The sequence below is a fragment of the Lasioglossum baleicum genome, chromosome 4 (genome assembly GCF_051020765.1).
Source record: "Lasioglossum baleicum chromosome 4, iyLasBale1, whole genome shotgun sequence".
In the NCBI taxonomy this organism is placed as follows: domain Eukaryota; kingdom Metazoa; phylum Arthropoda; class Insecta; order Hymenoptera; family Halictidae; genus Lasioglossum; species Lasioglossum baleicum.
Window position 1 is genome coordinate 16,166,069 of NC_134932.1, and position 24,268 is coordinate 16,190,336.

Here is a 24,268-nt window from a genome sequence, read left to right on the forward strand (position 1 = left end):
GCTCACAATAGTCTCCTCGCTCCTGGCCCCAAGAGCGTGCATTCAGTTAATGAAAGCGGATGGCTATAACGAAAAAGAAGACGAGGAAAGAGACACCGCGCACTCTCTTTTCGCCGCTCTAAAGATAGAACTTCCTTCCTTCGCGCAAGCACTTTTTGCGCTTAAACTGTACATTTATGTCGGCGCGAGAAACCAACTTCTTTTCGTCGCTGTTCTCAACTTATCGTTCGGCTAACCGAATTTCACTCTGCCGATCTGCGTCTCGAAAACAAACAAGAAACAACTAATCTATTACCGACCGGAACCGTGACTATGATAACCGTCCACCTGATCAAAGAGAGATCGTACACTACCGCTCAAAAATATTTTTAATGCTCGCTGTCTTTTATATTTTTCTGTTCGCTAATACCATTTACGTGCGCCACGTCACTGTATACAAATTTGTTTATGCGAATTTATATTCTTGCAGATTCTATACAGATTCTTATCGTAAAAATAAAGTAAATGTATTCATTTCTGTAAATGATACACGTGTCCCCAAAATGTCGATCGTATAGTAAACAGAGATTCGTATAAAGATTCGCGGCAGAATTGATGTATTTCGTTCCTAGTTATAAAAAATCGTAAGAGAGCTTAGAATTTTGAAAAATTCTGAAAAACAACTTTGTACATATACAAAGCACGTGTCGGAAAGTCGTCTCGATTCGCGAGCATATCGCACGAATTTTCGTGTGATTCGCCGGTTGACTGTATTTTTGAGTGATAGCGTAAACTGCGGACAGAGCGTGGTTATATCGTGTTGTGAAGCAACAAGTAGTAAGCCTCGTCCTACTTTATCCATTCTAACGGACGCGATAAAGTTTTGGACCTGGCGTTCGATAGAGGCAAGCACCGATAAAGCGAGATATGAAGTTCGTTGCATCGCGGGTTCGAAATATGCGTTTATTGATTGAACACGATCGATCAGGGTGTAGGGTACATTTTGTATAATTAACCGGTGACCATATCCATTAAATATGCTGCTCGTACGTACCCGTGCGAGAGCGTAGAGGTCGATAAGACGAGATTTTAATGGAGATAACAGTAGTAATAACGAGTGGCACGATCTATCCGAGTACTCATTATCGTAACGGTATCGCGCATGTAAACATAGGATTATTTTTCTCGAATTGGAACCGGTATTTTTATCGAGTCTCGCGATGCCCGTGGAGAAACCGAATCGTGAAGTTCCATCAGTATCGCCGGTTACCGGTGCACTGTTAACAGGTAACTTTTTTTCCGAGGACAGGTGGTCCCGCACAGGCACGCGACAAATCAAGCCGACCGAACCATGGACAACTGCGAAACCACGATTAAAAATACACATCCTCTCAACCGCTCTGATCCACATTCGATAGAGTCTATCGCTGCGAGTTTGCGCAGAGAAAGAGAACCACGAAATTACTCGGTTCTCCATATCGGGGAGTTTTCAATCCCCTTCAGCAATCGTACAGAAGTTATATATGAGTATTCTCGAAAGTGGCGGTGGCCATGATTAAATGGCGAATAGCAAAGGTAAATGAATGCAATGGTTTCTGCTCTCATGTCGTCTAACCGCGACTAGCCTTAGTTTAGTCGATCTAAAACGTAACACGACCCACCAAACTAGTTCTGTACTCGGCGGTAACGTTCTTCGCGCACGGCATTGTATCCAAAGATCGACCCTGCATACATATGTACCCCTGCTGCAAGAGCAACGACTGAGCCTTCTGTATTGTTAACGAAATAGAGGGAGAAAAACTATTCCCTATGAACCGCTCCAATGTTCGTACCGCGCCTCTTTCTTGCAACCCGGCTTCTAAGCAAACCGACCGTTCCTTTGCTTAGTATTCTTTTGCTACATTTTACATGCCATCTCTCTCTACTTATATTTGCAACTGTCTCGTACCTGCAGCTTGGGACCGCCGAATCAGCGCTGAATATTTTGTCAAAAGTGCATAACTATTCCAAGTAAGAAGTATACACACGATCTCGTGAACGATTCATTCGGAGGAACAGCCATTATATGCTGAAAAGGTAACACGAAAGAAAGAATGTAAACCAACCCCATCAACGAGAAGCATTACCCGGCGATTGGCATCTCGCACGACAGAGATTGTCACGAACGACGAACGCGACAGTGGTTTGCGGCCGTTCAGCACGAAACCAATCGTTTTGCAATTACATGCACAAATGGCCTTGTTATCCAGTGTCGGCGAGATGCTTCCAGCGCTCCCGAAGAATGTCCACACAACCTACCTTCCTGCACGAACCGCGCAATCTACCCCTCTTCGAAATAATTAGCGGATCGCATATTGCAGCCGTTGAGCTCGCCGAAGCGTGTACAAAGTTTTCCGACACACTTGTCGCTTAATCTTAATTTACTAATTAAATAGGTACTCTCGTACGTTCCTCCGGATTCAAATTCAACCATTTTCTGTTTCTAGATAACGAAGAGATTTTCTTTCAGTCAACCATAGGATTATAGATCAAATACAATTTACTGATTTAGAGCATGATTTGATGAAGAGTATATTATTCTACGATCTTCTGTGCAAGTATTTTAATTTACTAATTAAGTAGGCTTAGCTCTCGTACGTTCCTCCGGATTCAAATTCAACCATCTTCTGTTTCTGAATAACGAAGAGACTTTCTTTCAGTCAACCATAGGGTTATAGATCAAATACAATTTACTGATTTAGAGCATGATTTGATGAAGAGTATATTATTCTAGGATCTTCTGTGCAAGTATTTTAATTTACTAATTAAATAGGCTTAGCTCTCGTACGTTCCTCCGGATTCAAATTCAACCATTTTCTGTTTCTGAATAACGAAGAGACTTTCTTTCAGTCAACCATAGGGTTATAGATCAAATACAATTTACTGATTTAGAGCATAATTCGATAAAGAGTATATTATTCTAGGATCTTCTGTGCAAGTATTTTAATTTACTAATTAAATAGGTACTCTCGTACGTTCCTCCGAATAAAAATTCAACCATTTCCTGTTCCTAGACAACATAAAGACATTCTTTCTGTGAACCGTGGGGTTATAGACCAAATACAATTTACTGATTTCTTAAATTGGACGAAGACTACATTATCCTAGGACCTACTGTACAACTATTTCGAATCTATTTAATCGGAACGATTAAAAACCGAGTACACGTAATATAAATATGACCAACCGGCGAATCCTAGACGCGCAATCGAGCAAGATACGCACAGTCGACGGAATTTACGATCTGAATTTACTCGATTAGCATGGCCGTCCAATGTGACGAGTATGACTAACCGATTTCGACGAGCACGTTGAGATGAGGTTGGCGGTATTTCACGATGTAAATTTTAACCACGACACGGAGGCAGTGGGGAACCATACGTCACGCGTACAGACGCGACCTTGACCACGTTTTTTCGACAGGGGGATTCGACAACGCGCAAGAGAGCGTGAATCGTTCCTAGTCGATCCAATTTCCCAGGGCAAAGATGCGATTCATTTGACGGAAAAAACGGTTCCATTCCCGTGCTTCTACAATGCAACCGTACCGTAACTTACGTCCGTTAAATTGATTTTATGGAGAGATTTTTAATTAGCTCGCCATTCTACGACGCGTCCGGCGCACGCAATCGTGGATTCGTTACATTACATTTTTCCTTTGACCGGATAATTGAATTCGAAACGACATTGATTCTACAATAGCAATCACGTGTGAGGCATCCCTAAGCATTATCTAAAGAGACCTATGCTCAACATCTGATTCGTTTACATTGTCACTTCGATCAATCAGACCCACGTTTTCCTAGGTGATATTTTTCTAGCCCTCCGTGAGCAGAAATTTATATCTTTATTTATGATATAATATAGGGCTTATGATTTTGATGAAGCAAAGAACTGTTCAACATCTGATTCGGTTACATTGTCACTTCGACCAATAGCAAAACTGACGAGCAATCAGACCCACGTTTTTCCTAGGTGATATTTTTCTAGCCGTGAAGAGGAATTTATATCTTCCATTTATGATATCATATACAACTACAACTCAATTTAAAATACTTGAATTTAATCTCTGAACGTCTGGCAGGGAAACGTTATCTATCGCACGATTCCATCGTAACATGCGATTCGGTACACTAATTACTATTGTCGCATATAATAAAACCCGGCAATCGTATCGATCGGCGACAGCACACGTCGCTCGTCGTGAACGATTATCAGAAAGTTATCTCTAAGGCGAACCCACATGCGTGACCTTGCCGGTATAACCGGCTTCGCCATCTTGCCGATGCGTGCGCCTCTCTCACCACGTGGATGAGTTTTTCACACGACACGAGCATTCGTAGAGAAGAGTCGATCTTTCTCGTCGACGTGAAACGAATATATGGAAAGTTCAATGAAATATCTCGTTCACGATCACAGTGGCACAGAGATCCGCCGAATGTTCACGACCCCGAGGATCGTTTACTGTCAAAAAGTTTCGTTACGCGAGAGATATTGAATGAAAACACGAGGATTTTTCGGCGGAAGCATTTTTCGAGGTCGCGCGCAGCGGTTCTCAACGCGATAGATACCGAGCAGCGGTTCTTCCGAAAGGCATTCGTTCACAACGATCTTTTCATTCAAGAACGCGGCCGAGCGTCTGCCACTGTAATCGAAACGACCATGAAAATCGGACAGTCAACGATATCGGGCGATTGTCCTTTCATGGAAAAATACAATTGACGATTGACACATTCGATGACAGAAAAACGCTGTCAATCATGTATAGGTTATAAAAGAATATATATGTACAACACATTACGAAATCGAGACATTGTAACACGAGAAGTATTATAGATAGGAAAGGATGATTTATATATACAGGAGGCAGAGATGGGGATGATGAAATAATTATATACAAGAAATGATGAAAAGCATAATATGTATATACAAGCGTGCAGAATACGTATATTTCTACTAGAAAAAAATCTCTTACATACTAGTTGAAAGGCGTGTAATGAGAAGCAGCGTGATTTTACCGTACGCGCAGACAAAGATATCATATATGTATATGTAAAGCGGTAAAAGCGTTTGAAAATGATCAAGCCTTGTAAAATCCATGGTGTCTGGCCAGGCCGAGGTTCCCAGATCTCGTCGTTTAGTCAGCGTACGCGACACACCGGTACCCTGTGGAATAGCAACAGCAGCGAGCAGTAAAATGCGGCGATATATACAGAGGAGCGAACATAGTAAAAAGCATACTGTTCGATGAGGCCGGGTATCAGCTAAGCGAGAAAGAGCGTCGATAGAGAGGAGTGAACGCGTGAACGCGATCTAATCGATCGTTTTTATCTCGTCCGTTGCGTTGGTTCTGAACTCACCATTAAGCTTGTCGATCGCACGATCCGCCACGGATTGATCGATGCAGTCGATGAACGCGTAGCCCCCACGTTTCACCAGGATCGTGGTGCACGACAAATTGTGGTCCTGGAAGAGTTGCCGGAGGGCACTCTCGTTACAATCCGACGGTAGATTGCCGACGTATAGCTTCGACATGGTTGTAGGCTCGTTCTTGGATGCTATAGTGACCGCTTTTCCGAGATAAGTCTCGGTCACGTGGCTTCAGAAATTTGCAACCTCAGTGTGTCACGCGTCCGAACGTAGTAGGATCGCTGCTGATGCGATGTGATGCAATGCGATGCGATGCGATTCGATGTGATACGATGCGACGCGACACGACGCGGTGCACACGATGCCAGCCAACGAGAATGCGATCGCGACGCGAGGAAAAAAGGGGAAATAAAGAGAAAACGATCGAGTATCCCGTAACGAGACTAGGAGATGCGCGGGGGGGGGGGGGGGGTGATTCACCTAAAACGGAGTGTAGGCGAATTTACGACGACGACACGAGCAGCACCGCACGCCTCGAGCACCGCGGGGACCGTTTCAAACTGTTTGTCCGTGCAGGTCGGAACACGTACCGCGAAAAACCAGCAGCGACAACGACAACGACAACGACAACGTTGGTGTTCTTGATATCACGCGAGAGATGTAACGTACACGGCACCGCGTGTTCTCGGTTTTTCTCCGTGGCTTCTTTCCTCGAATTGTTTCAGGGTGATTACAGACGATGCTCGGCGTCGACGAACACGATTGTCTTTCTCGCGTGGTAATACTCGGCGTAATTTTCGCGTTCCGCACACCAAAACGTATGTAAAGAGGCACAGGAAGTATTTAGCGACGTTCTTCGACGATCTTCTCAGCGTTTCTGCCTGTACTGTGTGTCTTTTGTTTCTTCGTTTCTTCCTTTCCTTTTCGTACGGCCGTCTATTTCCCGCTCGCTCCGAGATGCAACAACCGACTCGCTCTTTCTCTCTCCCTTTCGTTCCGTTTCTCTCTCCCTCTCTCTCTGTCTCGCTCTCTGTCTGTCTGTCTGTCACTAAGCTCGGCACCGGTAGTACACACAGACTCGGAGTGGTTTCCGGTGGTAGTGGATGATGACGATGATGCCCCTCGAGCCAGCTCGATCACACAAACCGACGAAGATGACTGTGACCAACGATCGGACAGAGCCCACGACGAAGACCGTGTCTTCCCAGAAACGACTCTTGAACTTTTTTAAGGTTAAGGGACGCGCGTTTGATCGTTCTCTCGACGATTCACCGTCTACTCAGTGACTCCTCTTTCTCTCTCTCTCTTTTTCTCCTTGTTTCCTCTCCTCTCTCCTTGCGACCACGACGACGCACCTTCCTACCAAGCTCTTCTCTCTTTGGCTAGATCACGATACCACGTCCGAGGAGCTCTCTCATTCGGCGACCTCTTTCTCCCTCTTTTTCGCTAGTACTTCACCCTTTCTCTCTCGCACCTCCGTCATTTCGCGTGTCCCAGAAGAAGAAGAGAGGGAGGGAGGGCGGCAATGCGATGCAAACTCGTCACTCTTCTCCTCTTTCTTTTTTTTCCTCCTCCTTCTTCTTCGCTCCTTTTTATCCGGCATATAGCCTATCCGTCTCTCCTTGCCGCTCTCGTGCGTGCACTTTCTCACTCTTTTTTTCCCTCCTGTTGTCCGTCCTGTTCTAGCGACTAGAACCTCCGAACGTTTAGCGGGAAACCGACTCGAAATTCGCGAGTGGCTCGCACCCGATTGGCCGGTTCGGTACCACGTGGCTGCCCCACCAACTCCCGCCTCTGCTCACGATTGGACGATTTTCGCACGCCGGTTTTCGCAGCCGGCAACGCGCCTGTCTGCGTGCGTGCATGCTTGGTTTTGCGTACATGCGTGTTCTCGCGCGCCTGCTAGGGTCCTGCGTGCGAGCGTGAGTGCGTGCACGGTGCGTGTACACGTACACGCGCGCGCGCTCCTGTACGTGTACGCGATTAGGAAACATACAAGATGCTCCACGCGAGTATTGGTGGATGAGAACGCGCGAGCGCAACCTTTCTTCTTTTTCTCGTCCATTCTCTCCACCGTTTACTCGCTCCTCCTCTTCGTTGCTCGCTCGGTCCCTGCAAAAATCTACCGGGTGTTTTCGGCGAACGGTAGCACGGTTAACGAGTTCCTTGCTCCTGTGCACCGCACCGCTCGTATGCATATTGAGAGAATGTTGCAAGAATCTATCGGTCGCTTTTCTTTCTCTTTTCTTTTCTTTCCTTTTGTGTGCAAAACCCCACTCTATCTCTCTCTCTCTCACTCCTGGGAAGATGCGCGTGCGTCCAACGAACGAATCCACGATGTGTATCTTCGCCCCGTATTTGCATTTATATAGTGACACGGCAATTTCTTAAGCATAATTTTCGAGCATCGATGAGCTCCTCGTGTAACACTATGTTGCCAGTGTAGCTCACTGAGATACTTTGTTATGTATATGTATAATGAACCGGTGACTCACAAGTATCTTTTCTATTCGCGGCACTTGAAAACCTAGGCTTTTCCCTAGAATGCCCTACCGTGGGATCCGTTGATGATAATTGTTCCTGCCCTTCTCATATTTTCATTCTTACGTTTGTGTGATCATCGCCGGGCAGTGGTCGACAAACTCATTAGTCAAAGGAGCCAAATATCAGCAGTACGACGATTTAGATTTCTTTTCAGAGCCAAAATTCTTTACTAGGTACACTGAATACAGCTAGAGTTCAGGTTGAATTTAGATATAACACACTGACTGATTGAAAACATTGTATTAAGATACTATAGAATTAAAATAAAGTAAATTAATTTTTAACATTCGTGGAAGAGCCGCACTCAAGTAGCCAAAGAGCCGCATGTGGCTTGCGAGCCGCAGTTTGCCGACCACTGCGACATTAAAGTGATCGCTTATTGTTTGATCATCGTATCCATTATAAATTAAACGGTTTCGTGCAGACGAATTTTAAAGACTTGCGACATTGCTGCACGCTGTGCAGGGATAAACAAATTCGCTCTTACGTTAGAGCAGAACTGCAGCCGTAAAGGGGTGGAGTGAGACAGCTGCCCGTGTGCCCAGGGTCAGGGTGCTCAGGGTAAGAGGTTGAAAAAGGAAGAAACTGCGTCCATGTTGCCTCTATTCACCTGCCCTGCTTTAGCGGCTACGTAAGACACGGCTAATAAATGACGATTAATTAGCCGAAGGTGTGGTCCCGACCATAACTGATGCTTGATTAGTCAAGAGTGGAGACGTTTATGTACCATTATTAAACGAATAATGGCTCTTATCAACGTGTTTTAATAAATAAACTATCAATTCAACAAATAAATATCATTTATCAAGCTAACAATAAATTTACTAAATACGTGTTTCGTTGGTAGGCATTAGAATGCGGATCTTTATGCACTTCTAGCAAGATTGTTGAGAAATTTTATAAATTGAAAATCATTAAGGGAAGAAATAACATTCGATTTAGTTTCTATTTTTTGCGATCGACGCAGACAATTTTTATTACGAATATAATGCATATCTTTTTTTAAATAATAACCGCTTCCGATTATTGTAAGTAAATGTGTGTATTTATGTTTGTGACTTTATGGAGCAACATATAGTTCAGTGGTTGGTAAAATATATGATAGTATTTGTGATTTTTTGGATTATTTAGTTGCGATCAAATCGGAAAGTAACGTCCTAGCGAAATAAAAATTATGTTCGGAAATGGAGGAGCGATTGAGAATATAGTCGACTACAATTCGGTGTGCCATCCGGTTTTCGTGTTCCCCTACATACCCCTCCCAATTTTAGAACGCCTATTCCGACCCTCCGGTAGCTTAGAACTATTCGATTACCCCTGTCCACCGTTTAATGGGGGCGTCCTTAGAAACGTATGGAAAGGAAATTTAGCTACAGGATATTATACACGCTCTTCTAGCTTGCACAGAAAAAGCAAATATGCAAAGAGAATTTGCTGATGTCTTGTGATCAACAGTATTATCATTTATTTCACACCTGCACTAGCAAAATCTTCAAAAATATTTTCTTCTGTTTGCCAGCCTAGTTAACACGTTGAGTTTCAAATTACAACCCCCAGAACATTCAACAAGACGAAAGTAATTTATTTAATTGAACCGAAGCTACATAGATCAAAATCATAGTGATAATTTCTTTAACCCTTCTGCATTATTCAGTTCTAATAAACATTACTTTGCTGATATATTATCATTTATTTTACAGCCGCGACAATAAAATTTCCCTAAAAATATCTTATGCAATATTTTTTATAATTATTGTATCACTCCATCGCAATCATTTTTTTCGAGTGATTTTAAATTAAAAGAAATAATTATACGTATCTACGAAATCATTTCACAAATATTCTTTTAGCGAATACAAAACGATAATTATTATACTTTTCTTGATATTCCTGTTCCTATTGAGAAAGTGGCTACGAAAATGTTTTGTTTCAATTATACAATTTTCCATGGTTGAAATCAACGAAGATATTGATAAATTCTGACTAGGAAATAACAATGTTGACACACTATTTATAGTATTTGTAATTTATTTCATATAAACTTTCTAAATGTTATCGCCAAATGTGTGCTCGCTAATGACCTTCACCAACAAATACATAAATGAAAAATATGACAAGACACAGAGAATAATTCTAAGAATTCGTGTTAGTGATCCGACGTAGTAGGAACTGCGCAGAAGATGCGCGGTGGTGGAAATTTCTCCTCCATAGAAAATCGAGCAATAGTGTCCGACATCCAGAGGGTGGAACATCGACTTGCACAGACCCAGCTGTGGAAAACAGTCAACTTTGTTCATGTGTTATTCTGTAAATAATAATTTAAGTAAGTATATGAATTTTTTTTTCTTTATACACCGGTAGATACATCTGGGAAATACTAGAGCGCTATAGAGACTGTTTATTTACAGTATATTTATATAATAATTATACTATATGTATATGAAACAATGACAATCTTTTCATGATAGGTATGATAGGCACATTTTTTTCTGAATCGATTCTCCATCTTTGCGACAAAACTGCTAATTGTTTCAATTGTTTATTGTATTTTTTTATGTCATCAACGAATTGAGGAGTTATGGCGCTTTTCATTTATTATACGCTTACTAAATTTAGAAATTCACTTAAATGTTGATTCATTATCTTTATTTTGAATTTGTTGTATTTATATATATATATATATATATATAATATGTGTGTGTTACTTACATATATGGAACGCTTATGTTGACACAGGTGCATAATTTTGCAATGTCTTTGTTACTATTATTTGCAGAGAAATTGCATGTTTAATACATTTCCTCACGAAATATATTCCTTGCATACGTTTATTACATATTTTTATTTGAGAAACGAATATTTATTACTTCTTTTTATATTCGATTGAATTCTAACAGGAGTTGAATGTGACTTATTTTTTACTAGTAAATTAACGAAGTGAATGTACAAGATTTAAATATATTTTCTAGTACATATACGTTTACATTTTCCAATAATTGTTGAGTGAACGTTGAGAAGCTGTATGTTCCCAGAAAATAGAGAAATTATTAATAATATATAATACATAGATTGTGTTTAATAATCGCAAAACGTATTATTATTTAAATTTTACATTATTCTACAAAATAATTGTGCTTTATTCAATTGTTTTAAATTATTCAAGAAGTTTAAACGAATAAAATGCTTTATCTTTTATCATGTGCATTAGACTGACAAGAAAATGGCATCAAAAAACTATTATTTTGGAAACTATAAATAGTTGTTTTAAAAATAAAATTGGACTATCTGTCGATAGCGAATACGAAAGAATTTTGACGTCAACCTAGTACATATAGTGAACGCAATCCATAGTTTTAAATTAGCTGAACACTTTCTTTCGGACTACTTTTTCAATTAGTGTGATAAATTCAATATAACAACGAATGTTTATTATCTCCAAGTAATTTCTAGAGTTAAATTTTTGTTAATGTTATTTTATTTCACGATCATTCATTTTGTTGCCATTTGTGATTCTCTAACGGCTAACATATTTTGTTTACTTTGCTGGTCCCCCATGGATAAAGGAAAAGGGATTGGGAAAAATCCATGAAATGGGAAATAAAATGGAGAGCTGCATAGTCTTCAGGGTTCGCAGCTGCCGTGCAGTATATTATGTGATTTTGGTTCGACTGAGTCGAAAGTGTAATCTGCATCTGTGAACTGCCGGCTGTTTCTGTACAGACACCAGAATGAATGGGTTTTACAAATGAAATTTTAAAATTGTAGAAAGTAATACAATCCTTGATTTACTGGAAACATATTTCAATCTGAAGTTGGAGCCATATCTACATTTTCTTGTCAACGTATACGAAGTGCAAATGTTGATATTTTCTATATTGCATCTCTAACGAATGAAATGATTTATGTGTGTATTCATATTCGTTCAGAGGCATATAAAATAAAATACGTAGTTCCCATAATTACTGTGTTATGTTTAGCTTCTTGGTTTCGAAATAATTACAACTTTCTAAATTTTCATTTTATAACAATAATGTGTTCGTTGTATCTTAATTTAAGTGGTTCACATATTTTCTCAGCTTGTTCAAAACAATTTCGAATATTCATTCCATTTATTTATTAGTATGTATATGTTTGAAAGATTTTTATATATCATGAATTTTAACTTCAAAATATACAAAGATTTAAAAACTTGTGTATGCTCGAACACGGTTTAAAAGTAGTGTTATGGAATTAAATATACTTAACAGAATATTGTTAGCCTAATTGTTATTGTATTGCAAGTGGCATGGATATAGATGGTTGTATTAGAAAAACAAGTAGACTAACGTATTGGTTAAGCCATATATGGAGCAATACTATTAGATATGCTTCCTTATTGTTCAAAGCTGTAGCAATATGTTCGCATCATTGTTTATTATTCTGTTGCATTTCCATTATTTATATATTTTTCTTTTTTAATTAGAAAAGGTTACCAACGTGTCACGACTGTCGATAAGTTAGGATTTAGGAGATTTCTAACTTGCCTACGCAGCAGCCACCAGTGAACAAAACTTTACCCCATATTTGTCGCCAGAGGGTTTTTGAGCGTCGCCATGAATTTGCCAGGTTCCGTTATTTGTTGTTATTATTCAATTTTGATCTTTCAAATTTCAATCCGGTCTCCAAACTCCGAAATAGTATCTTCACTTCTTATTGTAATCGCTAACAAATTCTTTCAGAAGTATTTGTTTAGTATTTCTATTATTTGAAAAGATTGTTAGTAACAATTTGTTACCTCAGATTATGAAACACAAGAAAATATTTCACGTAAGTTCTTACTCTTAAAATCAAATTTAGGTTAATAAAATTTCCTCAACGTCGAGTTAAGATAATATTAATAACTTTAAACGATGAAATTAGAATCTGGCTTTCGTAATTGGTATTTTTAGGTAATGGAACTCGCATGAGTGAGGTTGAAACAAAAATACAATACAGCAATTTATATATTCGGTTGGCAAGAAAGTAATTTCGGTATTTTAAGGTGAAATGATGTGTGTGATGACCTGAAATCGCACTTGGATCAGGTTTTTACCGATTAGGACCAGAAGTTTTATGAGCGCGGAGTTGTGTGAAGCTACCAGAAAGATGGCAAAAGATCATCGAACAAAATGGTAAAGATTTTATTAATTAAAGTTCATTGCTTAAACAAAAAAATTGCTATCTTGCCAACCTAATATACTATTGAATGAAGAAATCTATTTAATCATTTCTAGCGGAAGCATCTTTGTTAAAATTGTTAAATTATAATCCAACAATGGGTAAAATATTATCCAAGATTTTCCGAGGCATCCGAGAAAAATTATTTCTTTTCTGTAACTACATATTTCTGGGAAGCGTATGAAAGTTAAAAAAAGCTGCTTACAGTCAACGATTTCATAACTGATTGATTGTAATTTTCTATGCTGTTAACCTGAGTGACTTTTCAATAATGAATATTTAAAGACACGTGCATAAGACAATTGAAATTGACACAAAAGAAAATTTTGCCGTAATCAACATACCATAAATATGATGTAGCTTATACTATGTAATATGTAGTCAGCAAAATTTCTGAAAATATTGTTACACTATACTTGAGTTCTCAAAATGATTAAAACGAAGAATACATTTTCAATGGGTTTATGCTTCTGACAATCGACTCACGAGATTGTTATTTAAAGATCCGCAGTCTACTAATATGGATATTGCGACACGATAAAGTGAAAGAATTATTTGTTGAATTCAAAGAAAATAACCGCACGAATTTATGCGGAAACCCAGTCGAATAACTATATCATTTCCATTTCTTTCAGCAAATGATTAAAGATGTTTTACATGCATAGTGTAGCCGCAAAGAAAATCACACAACAACGGGGTCTCGCTTTCATTTTGTTTCGCGTATCGTGTAGATTCGAAGAATAATATCGGGCGACATTGAAAGTTTCTCTGCTGAAGATCTAATCTCCGAGAGATCGCTACACCACCCTCGCTGTCAGTCTTCTTCGTAGACAATTTGAAACAGCCTGTACCAACAGACTAATGAACAGTTGGTTCCTATTGGTCGAAGGCGCCTGCGTTTAGGCCTCGTTATGTTACGGTAGCGCAGCTGGCATTGCTCCGGATGGCTTGCCTCACCCCCTTCCCCTCCTCGTCCCTCATCCTTATTTCCCCGTCCTTCCCCCCCACCCTTTTTCGAAACGATCCTCGTGCCCCTACCTATTTCTCTAGCGACTCTAGTTTGTTGGCCTAGAAAACTGTTCCCCGAGTAATAAATCGCCCTGCGCGCGTACGAATAATCGAATGAAATACGAGCTCTACGCGGTCATTATATGCGTTTCGTGCCCGAATACGTAAGCCCCGGGTTACCCGACCTTTTCTCTCCCCCACGTTTTTCGAAAATCTCTCTGGACCGCGAAGAAAACGAATTTATTATTTGATCACCGGAAAACAAGCGTAGGAAAATTTAAGACCTCTCTCTCTCTCTAGCGCAATTCGTCGGGAATGATGTATAACGGAGTCCGCAGAGACCGCTTGAACAAAATGTCGCCAGTTTTCCCAGCTGGTTTTCGTGGAATCGGCGTCGTTGATTGAAGTGAAATTGCTAAACGCTAATGAAAATGTTTGTAGAAGTTCCTCCTAGTTTGTTGCCTCTTCTAAACTTTTTCTTCGGCCCGCGATGTTTGTCGTTCAAGTTCTCACTTGCCTCAGTTTTTCCTTCTCTAGCCACTCGGCTCACTGAACTCAGCACTGTTGCTTGTAGACACTCGCTATGATAATTTCATGATGGCAAGTCGCAGTTTGTTTATGAATAGTTCATTCGATGTAAAAGGAGCGAATTTTGAATGGCTTATTGAGCGCAAGTGTTACCATATATTCTTCTATGTAGTGTTTATTTAATTCTTGTTCTTGCGAATCGATCCGTGAGAAGTGCAATCGTCCGCATAACATTCTTTATGGATGCATAAGTAATCAGTAGACTGCGGATTTTTATGCATTTATAGCGAAATGGAAATTTTAAAAATTGAAGATGTCAATATATGATTACTCCTCTATTTGTCAGGGAATGTATTCTATTAATTTATTAATGTTATTTTATTATTTTTACTAGTATTTTTTTAGAAGGACTATTATTCAATCCATTAATTAAATATGTAGCAAACTAGAGCAATATCATCCAAAGCAACCATCTCCAATTGAAACTGTGGTCTAATTAGAGACCGGATCTTTATGCAAAATCAATTTATTTCTCTCTCTCTGTAATAGTTTTGAAAAATTGCAAATAACGTGTCGTTATTCTCAGAGTGTTTTACTCTTTTTACTATTTTAAATTGCAGCCAGTCATTTTTGTCCAGTGATAATTATTAGTTGTGTAAATGGGAGAATTTTTATTTTATAAAAGATTGATTTGAATCAAAATTATTTCAGTATTATATAATAGATATAGTTACGATTATAGAAGTGTTATAATTGGAAAATATGGTTAATAAATTGTAGGTAAATAATTCTCTAATGAAGCATCTTTTCAGACTTGTAAACAAAAGGTGAGACCTATTTTCGACTAGAGCTGTATTATGCAACTCGGAGAGTTCATCTAATTGGGAAGTCTCATTCAGAAATTTTTAATCACCTGGCTTATAACTCCGACCTTGCGAATGATTACCACTTGTTTCTTCTCTTAAAACAGTGGCTTTCACTCGAGTATGTACTTTGCAAATGACGAAGCATTGATGGTAGGGCCGGGTTGACTGCGGAACTAAAAATATTTGGGAATATCTTTCATAGGGATAACAAAATTTTTGTGAACATATGGAATATACAGAAAATTCATTTTCTATCATGCAGAACTTTGACGTCAATTTTCAAGAGAACGGGCCGTTTTTGACCTATGATTCGTTTTAGAAGTTTGTTCCTCTCGACGAGTCGAACTCGATACAATAAAAAATCAATTTAATCTTGAGAAAGTCTGTCAAGGTCAACTTTGCACAAAACTTTTTGTGCAGAAATACAGGATTTTTTACATAGAATTTCTTGACACCCTGCACCTAATAACCATGTCTCCAAATTTTCAAATATTGAAAATTTTCTATGTGAGTCAAATAGTTGTTTACCTTCTGTAATTGTAGCAGAGTCACATACATAACATAGATGTGTGTGTTCGTGATAAATATGAAAGACAAACATAAAGATAAAATAACACATCGTTTTATAACCTGTTTTGTATTCCACCAATTGTGATCTTTCATTCTTGCATCAATTTGACATCATGAGACAATTTAAATTTAGGAAATGCGGAACGTAAGAAATGCATTTTGTAAGAAAAATAACAAGTTTTTAATAGTTTTGGGAGCGAATATTGAATTTCTTAAAGAACAACAATTTTCTGTGATGCAACTGGTGGACAATAATATTTGGGGGAATAAATATTTCATATATTATTTGTTTAGATTTATTTGACATAAAAATAAAAGATATAGATAGAAAAGTATTCTAAATAGAATGTACATGTAAACCTAAATCCACAAAAGATTTTTATTTCAAAAATCTGAATGTTGCATTCAATTATTTCCGTTACAGAAAATAAAATAGTTTATTGCATTCTAATAGTATCGAACAAAACAGAACATATGTATTCTATCAATATTCTTCAAATAAAATACTATTTTCAAATACTACTTTAAAAACTCTGCATCAAATATAAAAATTTAATTTTCAAAATTGTGCGCACATACTTTATAATAAATATTTACTATTTAATATTACTAGACTATTTACTATATATATATATATATATATATATATACTTTTACTAGATTATTTACTATTTACTATTACTAGATTGGTAGCTATTTACTATTACTATGTAGATTGGTTGCTATGTATTTATTATATCACTAGATTACTTACTATATATTTACTATTACTAGATTGTTTACTATTTACTATTACTAGATCATATTTACTATTTACTGTTCAGCATACCCAGCCGTGGTTGCAACTTATTAGTTCAGAAAATAGAATAATGTACTTCCGCCTCCTCTCTAACCCGCATGTACTATTTTCCTACGGATATCCGTGGGCTGCTATTAGGTAAGATTTTCTACTCTATCATTCAGTACGGCAGCTGCAGCCGTTACGAATTCCGTAGTAACGAGCGCATCCAAAGGATCGAGGAATCCATTATCCCGCCGTGAAATCGAAAGAAAAAAGTTGGCGGTTCACAAAGGAAAGGAAAGGATCTCACGGGTGGATCCCGCGATGACAATATATGTATACATATAGGGGTTGCAATGATTACTCTGACGAACGTCTTTCTCTGTATTTTTTTCTTGACACGATCCTTCAAGTTTTTCTTAATACGCTTCTCTTCTTTTACCATCGACGTAATGCGTACGAGTCGTCAGAAAATTATTAACAAATTCAAAGGAGCGTAGGCTACAATTAATATTGTAATTTAGATTGTGCGGATCGGTATACAAAATAAATATTGTCTGCATCAAGTGCATGAGGTAGGAGCCGTAGGTATACATATTTAATTCTTCTTTGAATAATTTTAACACGTTCAAATAGCATACTAGTTAATTATAAAATCCACAGACTAGTTGTAATTAATATTGTTCACATTCTCTGAAACGTATTTTTCATGTTAACACTTTAACCGTAGATACCTTCCGCCTTCAGACAATTTTTATTTTGCATAAAAATTCGCACTCTAATCATTATGAGAATAATAAAGTGAATTAGTGTTTACGCATTCGACCATCGAGCCATAATTAAAATGGAATGTGCGCACACGTGTCGATGACCTTGAGAAGGTCAACGTACGTAGCACTATATTTTACAATGTCAGACAAACAGCAGCGGATCTAGGCATGAGCTTCATGTATCGCAGCCCAGGTTCAGCCAAAGGGCCTCTTTCGTGATAAAAAAATAGAAACAATTTAACGAAAGAACTTAAAATAAATTATACATAAATGGTTGACACTCGAGGAACCTCCAGAATCTCTCCCTTTACGGAAGTACAACATTTATGGGACATCTAAATGGTCATTTAATTAGACCTAAGTACAAAGAAACAAACCTGTAATTAGACGTAAGATTATTGAACCTTGAACCATAGTAAAAGTATAATGGTTAAAAAGAGGCGTTAATTTTGTAGGCCCGCGAACAGCATTGCCGCAGGGCCCCAAAATTACAAACAAGGTTTCTATTTGAAAATTCGTTAGGACTTTGCCCAGGTAAGGGACCAGGGTGTTTATTGCCTTGATACAAAGGTCTCGCGGATTTTATTGCATCGTAATAATACAGTCCTAAACGGCTGCTGGTCTTTCCGATTAGCATGCGTTTCTTGCACCAGATGGAGAATAGGATAGGATAGTAAGAATGTCTTTTGCGGTCGCAGCGCATCAAAATAGGAGACTCGAACGATCAATTCGAATTCGAATTATAAGGGTTCTAGACAACTACCCCTTTTGCAGTAGACGTTTCACGCGAATGCAACGTGCGGAGAACAGAGGACGAATCAACGTCCTAAACCACATCTATCCCTCTATAATTTTGCTATTATGCAGTCTAAACATTTGTTGCAGCGGTCGTCTTCGTGACTATGAACGATTCAACCCTCGGCTATTGTTCGGCTCAATTTCACCCAGAATGGACGTACGATTTCTAACATCGTTTCTATCAGGTGATTCGCTAGGAACTTCCACTTTCTTAGTACATTTCAATTTTTCATCGAATTCAACTCTATGGATATGTGAGGATGAAGCTGTCAAATATTTGCTACAATTGAACACTTTTTTTAGGAAAGGAGTTTTTCAGTTCTGGTACGGTACATTATAATCAGACAGCAAATGCAAAAATGCATTTAAAACAATGAAAACATAATAAGAATTTAAAAATACTATTATATTATTTTCAATCTATTAAACACATTAAGAAGGAAATAAATTCCTGCTTCACTCCAGCTGGTTGCAATTCAGGTAGATAATTTTTATTTTGCATAAAGATCTGCTGTCTAATTATACTATCGCAAGTGCATCGTACCTAATAATGTGTTCAATGATTATAATGAGATATAAAACACTGAAATGAATGGTATGGATTCTCAAGAATGTATTATTTTGTATTAATAGTAAATTAATAGTTAATTAATACGTAACAGAGAGAAAAAGTTCAGAATATAACCTAAACTAGAGAATTGCTAATATTGTACTATAATATTTGAGAAATTATACTTCTTCGGGGTATGCTTCTTTAAATAGTAGGTCTAATGATAAGGTGACATCTTGTTGCAATATTCCAAAAAATAATCTGATTACAATGACTTTTATATAATTGTACTTTTTCAAACGGTTCAAAAAATACAATTTTGGCAGCCGGTATCTTCTTTAAAGGCAACAAAATATTTTTAAGAGTACCTTGAGAGTGTCTTGTAAATTTAGATTTACATATTGTGCAGCATTCATTACAATCGATAGGCTTAAACTACTATGATGTCATCATTTCATTAACCGTAAATTCTTTTCATTATGTCCTAGTAAAAAGGAAAGAAACTTTCGATTTACTAAAATTCTATCAGACCTGTAAAACGCATCGAGACCATCTAGAAAACCACAGTGGTGGCTACTATTTGAACAAATTGTTGCTGCCTTATAAACTATTTCGTTTAATTTAATCTACTACTTATTAATCTACTACGCAAGATAGCAGATTTAATTAATATATAAGGAAATATAACTGAGGCATTTTTAGATATTATATTGATGAAAGTTGCATCTGTTAAAACATTATTACAATTGAGGTGTATATCGTATATAATATGTGTATTATTACTAGACTGCGTATCTTTATGCGTTTATGGTTTACAAAAATTGTTTAAAAATGCTGGAGTATCAAATTTGACAGACTTAGTACGATTTTTGTTTATTTTAGTTCTACAAATGTCATTACCAATGAAAATAGGAATTCATTTGGTACCACTTTCTTAAAATTTGTCTACAAAAATGGAAAATTGTATAAACATCTGCAATTACGGTATTGTTATAACGAATTGATTAACAGTACGCGTTTAGGATCTTTTCCCTAATATTTGTAGCAAATAGGAATATATTTTTATCGCAGTTTTTGCGAAACACTTTGAAAATATGAAAAAGCGCATCGCGGTGGAGAATGATTTGTTTAATTTGTTGGAGTCAGTGCAAAAATGGCGTACACCATGAAGACGCAGAACCAACCGCGTGACTCATGCATATGCGTATCTATATGTAGGTAGACACGTACATACGTACATACATGCACATATGGTAGCTGTAGGGGCAAGTTGGAGCACCAGCCTTAGCAAAAGGGCCCAGCGTAAAAATGGCGGATGAAAATTCGCGAACTCTACGTGGCAATACCTTTAACTGTTTTATTTATTAAATTATTCAATGCGCGCGTTTTCGCCTAGAGCTTCGACAACAAATATTACTTTGTGTATGTTGCATTGAGCAATGAAAGCTTGTAAAAATGATTCCGGAATGAAGATCCAAAAATCAATTCAAGACATACTATTCTGTATTATTCTGTAACGGAACATCTAATAAATAGGTATATACTTATTTTTCTCTTTGATAGTTTTAAACAGTTTAGGCCAATGCATCGATATTCTTGGATTCCTTTAATTATTTCACTGTTTGCCATTTCATTCATCGATTTTTGTATTTTGTTGATCATAAGTAGACAGCGGATCTTCGCGCAATAGAAACGAGAAAAAGGAGTTACATAAAAGTTGATTTTTTTTCTTAATAATTCAGTACGTTGTGAATAATGTACCAGTAATATTCATTTGATGCTTTTGTGTGCCACCTACTCATTTTTGCCATAAATGCATAAAATCCGCAGACTAATCATAAGTATATGTATAAAATTGTACATAATTTCGTTGTCGAGTTTTGCAAAATCTTATTGTGTTTTTATTCTGATTACTTGTGTTTCTTAATAATGCTTTTGTTTACTTTGTAAAACGCATTCTCTTACATTTCGATCTTTGTGAGATATTTTAAGAACCTAAGAACCAATTTCTTGGAGAAAATGTATTGTGTCAAATACTAATAAACTTATAAAGTTTTTATGAAAATTTTATGATTGGGAAAATTTAAGTTTTGGGATGTACCCCATATTTATCGTTTTATGCTTGCCGTTTACAATCTCCAAAATAGTAGAAGATATTTCCATTGGACGGAATATTTCGTGCATTTAAAAGCTCACGTTTCAGGTTTCACTAGTTCTGGCTTCCTTTATGGCGAAACTTCTGGTGAAAATTTAACCTGGGTCCCTTCTCCATTCACTTGAAAAGAGGCAACGAATTTTCAAGCAGGTCAATGGTCGTATATTCGTAAGCTTCGAGCTGTTTCCGTATTCTTCCATCCTATTTCTACGTTTCTAAAAATAGAAGTTATATTGTTTTGTTGAACTATTGGAGGCACTCATTTCGTGGGTAATTGCTATATCCTTTTTGTGTTTAAATATGTACTAGGGAACGAAATAACGACTTAGAATACAATTTATTTTAGTGCGTTCGTTAAAAAAGGTTTCATAAAAGGAACACAAACAACCCTTGACCTGGGAATAATTTAACTGTTAATTGCACTGCTATTCATTGAATTTGTTGCATTTTGTTTAATATCAATGCATAAAATATCGCTTCTATTTAAACTAAAAACATTTACTTTTAAGAACTGTTTTTGTACCTCTGCTGTTACACACTGTCATGAAAACTTGTTTACAAAATTCTTTGTAATTTTCAAACTTTTCATCTCCAAGCCATTGGAAAACATGTTTCATTAAAAAAGAAGGAACGATTTTTCAAACTATCAGAGCAGAGAAGTATTCAACAATTATGATTCCTTTTCATATTAACATTACAGTATCTATTCATTACTATAGTATTTATTATTACATTACTACAATTATATTTTCTTTCTTTCATTTTCACATCTTAAAAAAGAAAATTAGACTTTTAAAGTTGTTAGTTGAATAACAATAATACTAAACTCTGAGTATTTTTCAAAAAACCTGGCTTTCTTTCTAACTAGACTGCGGATTTTTATGAGAAATAAAAATTGCCTGGATTTACTGCATGATTTCCTTAATAATCGTAATGAGTTGAAAATAATATAAATTACCATCCTAAAATTCTTTAAATATTTTTACTGTTTTGCATTTGATCTACATTCGAAGTAACTATAATCAACAATTGAAAAAGACTACAGTTTTTGCAAACACCTAACAGGTAGATTTTAAATGCAACCAAACTATCATTCCTTGGAAAATGTCACTTCATTGTATAGTTACTTAGTCATTATTTCGTTATATCGTCCAGTTTAACCAAGCTTTCGTAACAAGCTATCGTAAAAATGACGAACATTGAAATCTTGCGACGTCAGATATTTCTATTGCTAAATAAAAAGCGTTCCATTATGTCCAAGTTTTAAAAAATAATTCCATTCTATATGATTTTGTTCATTTTACGGATATGAAATTGATATAATACCTCATACAATGCTTAAATGTTTAGTAATTAGTAGACTGTGGGTCTTTATGCATTTATAGCAAAATTGAGTAGATGAAATTCAAAATTGTAGGAAAATTTCGAAAATTGGAGATGTCAATATATGATTTCTCATCTATTAAAATTATTAAGGGAGGAAATAACATTACAGTTGGATTCTATTTCTTGCAATCGCCGCAGACAATTTTTATTTTGCATAAGGATCCGCGTCTAGTAATTAGATGCCAACATAATTAATAATGTAAACAATATTTTGAATGGTGCAGCAATTTTCAGTGGTGACTTCGAGTGACCGAGTGTTAAGGGTTACAAATATTTTCCGTGATTCCTAACATTTATTTAACGGTTTTCTGAAATCTTGGCTGCGTGAATGTTTGGCAAAAGTTTCCAGCAGTTGACCTGCGATATTCGTTCGTCGTCCCCTTCGGGACGAAGGACAATGATTTCCCCGAACGATCAATGGCGGTAAGTTGGAAAGCAGGACTTCATGTTGTCGCATGCAACGCGTGCGGTGTATCAGACCCGGTGCACTCACACATATCGAAGGCCTATCGAATTATTGCGTGTTGTGTATCGCGGGATTGGTCGAAACCACAGAAGAAATGGACGCAATATCCCCCTGTCCCATTCGGTTCCCCCTTCGACACGCTGATTCCCCGGAAGCGGGGAGAGATGCTCCTATCGTTGCCATCCCCCTCTGCCATTCTCGAATCGGCGCTATGCATCGTTGCATCACTGTATTGTATGCAACTCGTCGCTGGTACGAGTGCAGCCAACAAGAGACATCCTTTCTATGCTGATTTTCCCTCGTGGTGGGGATATATGCTTGGAGGGGCGATGCATGACGCGAGAGGGGGGCAATGCACTTTGCACACTCTCGAACTGCAGCTTCAGAACGCACCGACATTTGTACGGCGTTTCTGCCGCACAGCCTTTTCCCTACAAATATCATAATATCCTAACTTGCTCTTTTGAAGTGGCTAGGACAATTTTTAGTACCTACTTGTGTTACTAGGAGACTGCGGATTTTATTTGTTTATGGGAAAAATGAGACGATCAAACTTATAAAACCATGAAACGATTAAATGAATTTGAGGATATGAATATAGTATTTCTAATTTATCAAAGCCATTAAAGAAAGAAGAAATGTAGTTCCTCTTTTTTGGAATTGATGCAGAAAATTTTAATTCTGCATGAAGATCTGCCAAGTAAATTTCTTTCATACAGAGTGTGATATTTTAGTATTTGAAGAATGGAAAAATTGCAGTAGTAAAAGGTTAACACCACTTTTGACACGGTATTCGTTCTTTGAATTGGTTCCACATAAGGGTAGTTTTTCAATGAATATCATTATTGTGTGATTAATGTATTTGGCACAATAAAGAGGCAGTTCTGTAAATTTATATATTTCATCGTGTCATTAGAACATTATTACATTTATTGATATTGTTCATTATATTATTGATTACAATAAATTACGCTTTCTTTTTCAATATTTTTAACAGGTTCGCTACCATCGTCTCAGATATGTGACGCCCACAATTTCGCAGTTTACTTAAAGATAGTCGAATTAATCTTATAGGTGTACTTTGTTGTCTAAACTCATAATAACTATTTAATCTGCTAAACTGTTTCTAATTTGGTCCTACGTTGAATTTAATAAAATATTTTAACAATGAAGGTAAGCAACGAAACACATGCTGGTAGGGAACGTACTAATGGACACTTACCACGTTCTTTTTATCTTGTTGAAATTGGATTTATTGAAAC

General features: G+C 37.2%; 1 protein-coding gene across 2 annotated transcripts in view; it reads right to left on the reverse strand.

Moving 5' to 3' along the window:
- Imp (IGF-II mRNA-binding protein) overlaps positions 1 to 6,713 on the reverse strand; it is a 119,327-nt gene extending 112,614 nt beyond the window's left edge. The window contains exon 1 of one of the 2 annotated variants that reach the window (XM_076422839.1): positions 5,379 to 6,713. In XM_076422839.1, coding sequence (XP_076278954.1) covers positions 5,379 to 5,553 — 175 coding nt within the window. In that variant the 5' untranslated portion in view covers positions 5,554 to 6,713. The remainder of the gene's footprint in view (positions 1 to 5,378) is intronic. The other variant, XM_076422840.1, reaches the window with a different exon arrangement.
- Between the last annotated feature and the right edge of the window lie 17,555 nt (positions 6,714 to 24,268).